Consider the following 10,000-nt stretch of genomic DNA (forward strand, 5'->3'; position numbering starts at 1 on the left):
TGTGTGTGTGTGGGTGTGTGTATGAATGTATGTATAATTATTGTCTCGTTTCCAAATAAATTTATTCTGGTTATAGTGTTTTTTTTGTCATATATATATCTATATATACAGTATTTGTATATATATATATATATATATATATATATATATATATACATATTATATATATATATATATATATATATATATATATATTATATTATATATATAATATATATATATATATATATATTATATATATATATATATGTATTTATATGTGTATGTTTTATAATGTATTATATATTATTGTATCGTTTCAAATAAATTTATATATATATAATATTTTTTTGTCATATATATATCTATATATACAGTATTATTATATTAATAATATATATATATATACATATATATTATATATATATGAATATATATATATATGTATATAGGTATATATACATATATATATATCTATATATATATAGATATATATATATATGTATATATATGCACATACATATGTGTGTATATATACATATATGTATATATATATATATATATATATAAACATATATGTATGTATATATATGTACACGCATATATATATATATATATATATAAATATATATGCATACGAATATACATGTACATATATGTAAATATATATATATATATATATATATATATATATATATACATTGTGAGGATTATATAGTATGTTTATATATGATATCAAAAACAGCAATAGATCATTATACAAATATCATATGAATATCACACTCTAGAGTACCTAGACCCTCAAAAGAGCTTAATACCTTTGACTGTCACAACTCCTACATTCCAGAACACCTTCCCGCTCAACCACCGTTAGGGATGGTGGATGCGAACCCATTCCATATAAGCAGGAAATCATACAGACATACAGACTGGGATCGACTACACTACCACTGACGCCTGATATCTCTGCCTGTTTATACGGGTGGTGATAGTGTTTATTACTGTGATCATTGTGCTGTAGTATATATTATCTATCGTGTACCATAACGTCAGACTATCTGCGTTATGGGAGTAAACCTGAACTATTAAATGCTGTGTCTGGCATCAATACCTTATGTGTGTGGGTTATTAGTTCCAACAGACTAAGACACCCATCACAAACTGGTGGCCGTAGTGGGACCCATTCTGCTCACCCTCACAAACTGGTGTCAGAAATGGGATGGAAAAAAAACTGGTGCCAGCGGTAAGAAAACTGCCACCCTCACAGACTAATGCCAGCCAGGGATTGTGCCCACCTATTTTTTTTTTTTTTTTTTTTTTTTTTTTTATTATGGACTGCTCACCACGACGTATCAGCAACACGCTGATACATTTTTTTTCACACTCACGTGATCACAGCAGTAAATACAATGCATCAGGCAGTGAAATAAAGGTAAGTCAGTGGAAGTGTTTTCCCCTGTGTCTCAATTTCCCCCTTCTTTTCTTTGACTATTACTATCCTCTTTCCACTCTTAACCCATTGCAGACGGGGATAAATTTGCTTGCCCAGCCTCCAGGATAGGTTTTATTTTAAAGAGAGACTGCTTGAAGCATTATATTTTGAATCTTCCCACTCTCTTTCAGTCATTCATTGTAAAACTAGAGCGTTTTTTGTGTTTTATTTTTTGTGTGTTTTATTGAGTTTAGAGACTTATATGTGCCATATGACAGGCTCTACCAGTGCTGCAGTTGACTAAAATTGTAGCATATCATCCACATTAGCTCATTATTTTCTTTATACTCAATGTGATAGAAGTATTGCTGTTTTATGGGAGGACAAAAGGCAACTTTATTTTTTCGTATTTTTGTGCTGTCATGAACGAATACGAAACATATAACCACCTACAATAAAGATAACAAGAAGAGGTAGGGAAGAAGAATGAAACCTGTGCTTGTGACTGTGAGGGCCACAGTGAAAGGCATCTATATTGGCACAGGAGTATATTTTAGACACTGGGTATGGATTGAGTCACCATCTTCCCGTTCTGCCTGCACATCCTTCATCGGTGGTACTTTTGAGCAAGAGTTTGTCTACTTAGTGTGTGTCATCGCTCTATAAAGATAGTGCTGGTGATAGGAAAAAGTGGTGCCATCTAGCACGATATTACGGTAATTATAGTATTTTTTTTCATAGCAAAATAAAATAGCACAGTGATCCAAAATCCCCTAACGTCATGTACGTCATGACGCCCGTCGTCAGGCCAAAGGTCCTACGTCATGTATGTCATGACACTCGTCCGCAGTGGGTTAATAACACCCATTTCTCCCTCAGATTTTTTTTCCAATGTGTATGTAACAAAAGGTATCTTTTTTTGCACTGTGTGTAATCATTGATAGAACTTCTGATTGTTCTTATTTATCATCTCATTTTAGAGGTTTATTTACATAGCCATATTTATTCTAGATATTCCTTATGATTATTTTTTCAGGACATCTATTCTACAGTGCGTGCTTTTTATTATTCATATTAATTAGCTTCTATTTAAAATCATTCTCAATTAGTTGACTAGGTCACTTGACTAGGTCATTTCGTACTCAAGAAGGTCATTCGCGGTTAGCCATGACCCCACTAACGTAAAATGTTACATTGCGATGATCAGACCTGTCTATCAACACCGCCAATCCGATCTCATTTATTTTATAATTATTCCGGGCCTGCCCCGATGTTTGGCTAAGAGAGCCACGACGGTCTCACGAGAAGACGTCTATTGTACCGACCTATAATACGGTCCACTACGAAGTACCACAAGCACGGTTACTTTACGCCCGGCACAGCTCCGTCATTTTTTTCGGCTAACAGAGCCATAAGTATTGACCTAGCGCGTCACGTTAAGAATAGATACCGCCAGCACGGCAACGTTTTTCAGCCAAGCAGCCACGCCTCCCTTGAAGAACTCACCTGGAGGAAGGTAATGACCACATCATGGTCCCATCAGTTAGTAAGTACTGATACATGTCGCTTTTCACATGTTAATGATAAGGCTTAATTCTTTTTACTTAGATTTCTTAAAATGTCGCACATGAGTAATAAATTCCTTTTGTTTTGTGATTCTGTTTTTTCTTACACTGGTTATAAACTTCCCTTCTTATTCCAGGCCTCTCATCATAATTCAAAACATCATGTGCGTTCTCTGAAATCCAACTTGGTATACCCATATCTACTCTTTATGGGTATACTTAATCTTTTTTCAGAACTAGCACAGCCAATGTCACGTAATATGCATCATCTTGACAGTATTGCAGTATGTTTCCCTGCATCTGTTACAATTTTTTTTTCCGAGTTTATTCCAGCAACCTATTCTGATGGTAAAATTATTGTAATGGAAACCATGTCTTCCTTAGTACTCTTTAACAGAATTGCAGAGGTTGGTTACCAACTTATAACTTGACCCAGTATGCGCCGCTATCTAAATTTTTCTCTTTGAATGTGTCATGCAGCAAGTTAAGTTAACCATCATTACTTCAGTTTTCACAAAATTATATTTTGATATATGCATATTCATGCAATATCTATACCCTCTACCTCTCACCATACTATTTTGGCAGAGCCAGTCATCAATGCAACTGTTATGTATGCATCGGGCACTACTCTGTAAATTCATTCCAGGTCTGCAAGTTGAAGATGATTCCATCAGAACGGCTTGGCTACCAGCCTTGTCAACCCTGATGACCCGACACTGCCATCTTGAGGACCAGCACATCTTCACAACCGCGTGGGTTTCATTGCACAATCAGGATGTATGATCAATCGGTGCTTTGAATCTTCATATTTATGGTGAAAGAGAGTTATAGTAAACGCGTATACAATTTCCTTTATTCCTTGTTTTTGCACTTTCTGCCCATGCATGACCAGTATTTTGATGCTATATATCTACAAGTCAAGGACGACTTCCTCAATAGGTGGCCGAACGATGTGAGGATTATATAGTCTGTTTATATATGATATCAAATACAGCAATAGATCATTATACAAATATCTTATGAATATTGCACTCTAAATAGCGAGGCAATCGCCGGGTCAGATCGGGTCGACATTGACGGATAGATAATTCACACATAGTTGCCTTCCCAAGTACCTTGACCCTCAAAAGAGCTTCATACCTTTAACTGTCATGCCTCCTACATTCCAGCCTACATTCCCACATAACCACCGTTGGGGACGGCGATGGAAGCTCCTTCCATAAAAGCAGAGCATCTGGAACATACAGACTGGAATCGACTGCGCTACTGCTGACGCCTGATATCTCCGCCTGTTTGTACGTGTCATGATAGTGTTTATTACGGTGATCACTGATCATGTGGTGTATATTATCTATCATGTACCATAACGTCAGACTATCTGCATAATGGAATAAACTTGAACTGTATAAACCCTGTGTCTGGCTTCAATACCTTATTTGTGTGGGTTATTATTTCCAACAGACTAAGTCACCCATCACACACACACACATATATATATATATATATATATATATATATATATATATATATATATATATATATATATATATATATATAATATGTGTATATATATATATGCATATATACTATTTATATATATATATATATAATATATATATATATATATATAATATATATATTCATATATATATATATATATATATATATATATATATATATATATATATATATATATATATATATATATATATATTGCATATATATTTATATATAAATATTATATATATATATATATATAATATATATATATATATATATATATATATATATATATAATATATATATATATATATATATATATTTTATTTATATATATATAATATAAATATATTTATATAATTTATTTATATATATATATATATATATATCTATATATATATATATATATATATGTTATATGCCTAGAAATATATATATATATATATATGCCTTTTATTATATATATATATATATATATATATATGTTAATATATATATACAAAATTTATATATATTTATATATATATATATTATATGCATATATATATATAAATATATAGAGAGAGAGAGACGAGAGATTTATATGCATATATATATATATATATATATAGAGAGAGAGCGAAGGGGGAGAGATTTATATGCTTATACAATATATATATATATATTACTCTCTATATGATGTATATATATATATTCTCTCAGTCTGTATATATGTATTATTTATGTAAAGAGTCAAGTAATATATATATATATATATATTAACAATATATATATATATATATATATATATATCTGCATATATATATGTGTGTATTTATGTATTATATATATATTTATATATATATATAATATATATATATATATATATATATATATATATATTATATATGCATATGTATAAGCAATATATATATATATATATATATATATATATATATATGTATTTATATATGCATGTACATTATATATAGATATTAATTATTCTATATTATAGCATATATATATATATATATATATTACAGGTATGTATATATCACCGTCGTTACTTAATCGGTAAATGTATCTGCTGGTAGATTACTTGGCTATAGTTACAAGCAACTACAGTAAATGTTATATACTTCATATATATAAATTACAAATATCACTTTTGTTAACAAAAGTATTGTGAGCGTTGAGCCAAAAGCTATAAGCGAATTCACGGTAAATTCTATATATATATATGTATATATATATATATATATATATCGAATATAGAATAATATATATCCGCCCCCCCCCAACCCCCCCCCCACCCCCCCCTCCCCCCCCCCACCCCCCCCCCCCCCCCTTCATTATTTTGGCCCATAGTTAACGTTACTTGTAATAACATAGTGGATCCGGATGAACGAGAAGCATCCCTTTAAGAGGACTCTAGAATGGTCAAGCAATATTCGGAGGTGGATCTTTGTACTCTAGATTGCAGTGAACCATTTCCACATGTAACGTTCTTTGCAGCTTTATTCTGTGATTATTCTAGAACAATTTTGTTTTTGTAAAGGAATCAACATCTAGTGGGCGATGTCACATGCTATTTTTTTCAGCTTGAAAGGGATCAACTCTATTTTAATTTTAAGGTGTGAATAAAGTCTATAAAAAGGGAAATCAGTGTTCCATTGATGATCACAGCCATTTTGAATACTCTCTTGCACAGATGGTCTTTGTTTGTTTTAAATTGATTAAAAATTATCCAATGGTGAGCTCTCGAGTTATTAACTTTTTTATCTATATTTTAACAGTATGTTGTGTATGTGAAGGCATTTGAGTTGCTGATCAAAGATTTCTCTTAGTTGCAAGGTTTATTTCTTCCGGAGGGAAGGTTAACTATCGTCTAGGGAAATTTTGTCCATATCAAAGTACGCCATTAAGCAATACAATCATATGTGACGTTGGCGGCGTTTGAATCCACAATCCAAAAACAATGCCCGTCATCATGAGAAATTCCGTCCGATTCATGAGGCGCATGATCTCTACAGCCTCTCACAGTTTTGGCTGACTAGGTCTTCCCAAGATTTCAGTAGATCCGGGAATCTAAGCATCCTCCTTAGCTTCCTTTGTGTCGACGGATGTGGTGTCAGATTTGGAGGAGGACGTCTCGGTGTTCTCGTGGATGCAGAACCAGGGCATCTGCTTCTGGAGGGCCTGAAGGTGGATAAAGGTCACCATTTTAGATGCCTTGCATAGAAATGCTGCCTTGTATCTTAATCGTGTTTTTGATAGATTAAGTCTATCTTTTTCATGCAGCATGTGTGATCGCGTTATTTTCGAGTCTGGTGTCAAAATATTCACTTCTTTACTCTCTATTTTCATCGTACATAACTTTATATACATCATTATAACCTTCCATTTACTAACTATACCCTTAGACTTACCACTCTGAACTTGGGATGGTTGATGGCATAGACGATGGGGTTGTAGCAGGCGGAAGACTTTGCCAGAAGGGCAGGCAACATGGTCACGAGGGGCGTGATGGAGCTCTGGTCGAAGAACAGACCCTGAAGGAAAAAAAAGAAAACATATTAAGAAACTATGAACTTCACAGCTGTTTCAGTGTTAAATAATCAGTAAAAACATGTTCCAAGATAATAGTATGGTCTGACCTGAACGACGATGGCAGCGTAGGGTGTCCAGCAGACCACCCACAGAGCAACATTGGTGCAAGCGACCTTGGCAATGCGCACTTCAGCAGATTGTGCCTGGGCATCCTGACATGGGTAGCGAAAAGATATAGTAAAGATCACTGATATTTCAATTATATTTACATATGTAAAAGAGGAATAAGAAATCCATATATGGATATGCATTGGGAGAATCTTAACAAAATTTATCCCCTGTTTTTTTTTTGACCAGAAAAAAGGGGGTTGGAAAACGTTCATCTTCTTTGCCTGTTCCCTCATGGCTGCCCTCGTGTGAGCGAAGAGATGGCCTTCATCAATAGAAATGTAGTGAGAAGATGATCGGTTGAAGAGAGGGATGCAGAAGTCGAAGATGGAAGATGCTAATTCCTAAGTTCTTAGGTTTGTCATCACGGGTCAGGTTAGTCGAAGGAGCAGGAAAAGTCCAGGATACCTGCGTGAAAACGTAATGTTTACTGGTATTCGTTTGAACAGTTTCAAGAGCAAGGATGCTATGTAATAAGGTTCGAGACTGTAGCCAGAGTCGACGCCATCCCTCAGGAGTATGTCCTTTCCCACCGAAGAAGGGTGGCCCAATTTTTATAAATCTTTGGGAACACAGTGGGCTGTGGACTTCCCCCCTCCGCCCTCAGGTTTCCGGGAGCAGGGGCCTTCCTGATGAGGAAGTGCTTGATGGAGATTGAGGACAGCTGGATGGTGGGTTAGAGCGCGGACCTTGAAACTTAGGTAGGCCGCCCCCAAACACATTGCCAGCAGCCGGTCACTTCCTCAATCTCAAGAAAAAAATTTGGCAAAACCAAAACCGGGTTTCTACGAGAACAAGAAAAGTTCCCCTTTCAGGTGGGCTTCCGTATCTCACCCGACGTCCGGCCCCCTGTGAGCATCCTGGTGTTTCTCGACGCCCAATATACACAAAGCTCGCTACTCCCCATTTTAAGCCCTTTTGTTGCATTCCATTTGGGGAGGCCCCCGATTCAATCTCTTTCACAACTTACCCACCTAGTTAGAGGATTTACCTCCCTTGCCTACCCCCCCCAGCATTCACCACCCTTGCATGCACGCGCAACCTTGCCCTTCAGTCATGTGTGACTCGCGACATGTCCCATAAATAACCGAAGAACACCCTAACACAGATCCATGTCCTTAGTTGCTCCGTAAATTTAAATTTATTTCTTACATAATGACCACGATCCCCACTAAATATCCGTACGAAAAAAAACCAACAACTCTTTTTTTATTTGAAAAGTGTGTCATTATTATATCCTATATTTTGAAGTAAAATCACCCAAATATCCATGGTTCCCCTTTCTTAATGTATCCATATCCTACATGATACTCAATTGGATTGTATGGATATCAGATAATTGACAGGAATAAAACAACAAGTAGCATTTAAATCATGTTTATAATGTATACGTATGGTGTGTGTAATATTTATATATATATATATATATATATTATATATTATATATAATATTTATATATGATATATATACTATATATATATATATATATATTATTTTAATATATTAATATATATATATACACATGTTTATGTTTTGGTGTGTGGGCTGTAATATAACACACCATTTATATGCTATATATATATTGCATATATATATCTTTTATATTATTATATATTATTATATTTTTTATATTATATATGTATTAATATTATATATATTATTATATATTTAAATTTAATATAAAATATATATATATATATTTATACATTTTATATTTCAAGGGATTATATACATATATATATATATATAAAATCTATTATTATTTATTTATATATATTTATATTATATATAAAAATATACATGTATATATATATATATATATATATATATATATATATATATATATATTATTGTTTGTGTATTATATATTTTATATTTACATTACATATACCTGCGTGTGTATTGTGTGTGTATGTATGTATAGATATACGTACACGTATATTTTGCATGATATATTATTTTTACACAAAACATATATAAATATTTTAAAAAAAAATTTATTTATATATTCTTATATTATTATATATATATTATATATTATTAAATGTATGCGATAATACACATATATATATTTTTATATATATAAAATTTTATATTATTAGATATATATATATATATATATATTTATATATAAATATTTTATATATATATTTTACATATATATCTACAAAATATATCTATATATTTATATATATTATTAATATATTTATATATGTATATGTAAATATAAATATATATAATAATATATATATATTATATATATATATATATGCTAATATGTATGCATAAAACTAATATATATATTATATATATATATATCTTTTATCTAATATATATATATATATATTATATTATATATATGTTAATTATATATTATATATTATCTTATATAAAATATGATATACTGTATATGTATATATATGTAAGTATGTATGCAAAATATACGTGATAACAGGTGTGTTACCAAGAAGTCCCGGTGTGTTTTGCAGATTAAACCATAAATTTTCCCCCGGGCTCGGACTCACCCCAGGGACTGGGCCAGCCACTGAAGAGGTGTGCTTTGACGAACCCTTTGGGAAAGGATCGATTGGCAAACCACCCGGCGAAGATTCCCACTCGGGAGTCTGCCTTTATACCTCTGCCTCCGCGCAAAGAGCTCGGTTAATCTCATTAGCCTGAACGCCCCGGGAAGATGAAAAATATGCCAGGAAAGCAGAGTACACTTTTTTCGTTTTTTTTTTCTTTCTTTCTTTCTTTCTTTTTTTAATTTCTCTCTTTCTTGCTTTCACTTTCTCTCTCTCTCTCTCTCTCTCTCTCTCTCTC

At 32.3% G+C, this 10,000-nt stretch overlaps 1 protein-coding gene across 1 annotated transcript; it reads right to left on the reverse strand.

The window, feature by feature from the left end:
* Positions 1–6,546: 6,546 nt before the first annotated feature.
* Positions 6,547–7,412, reverse strand: LOC122256969 (compound eye opsin BCRH1-like). Its single transcript, XM_086547139.1, has 4 exons — positions 7,401–7,412; positions 7,116–7,220; positions 6,888–7,010; positions 6,547–6,657 (listed from the first exon to the last, which is right to left on the reverse strand). Exons 1-4 carry the CDS (start codon positions 7,410–7,412, stop codon positions 6,547–6,549), a joined length of 351 nt encoding a protein of 116 aa, XP_086403265.1.
* Positions 7,413–10,000: the final 2,588 nt, after the last annotated feature.

This window comes from Penaeus japonicus, unplaced genomic scaffold (genome assembly GCF_977035675.1).
Source record: "Penaeus japonicus unplaced genomic scaffold, GWHDUDI00000001_assembly GWHDUDI00000019, whole genome shotgun sequence".
NCBI lineage: Eukaryota > Metazoa > Arthropoda > Malacostraca > Decapoda > Penaeidae > Penaeus > Penaeus japonicus.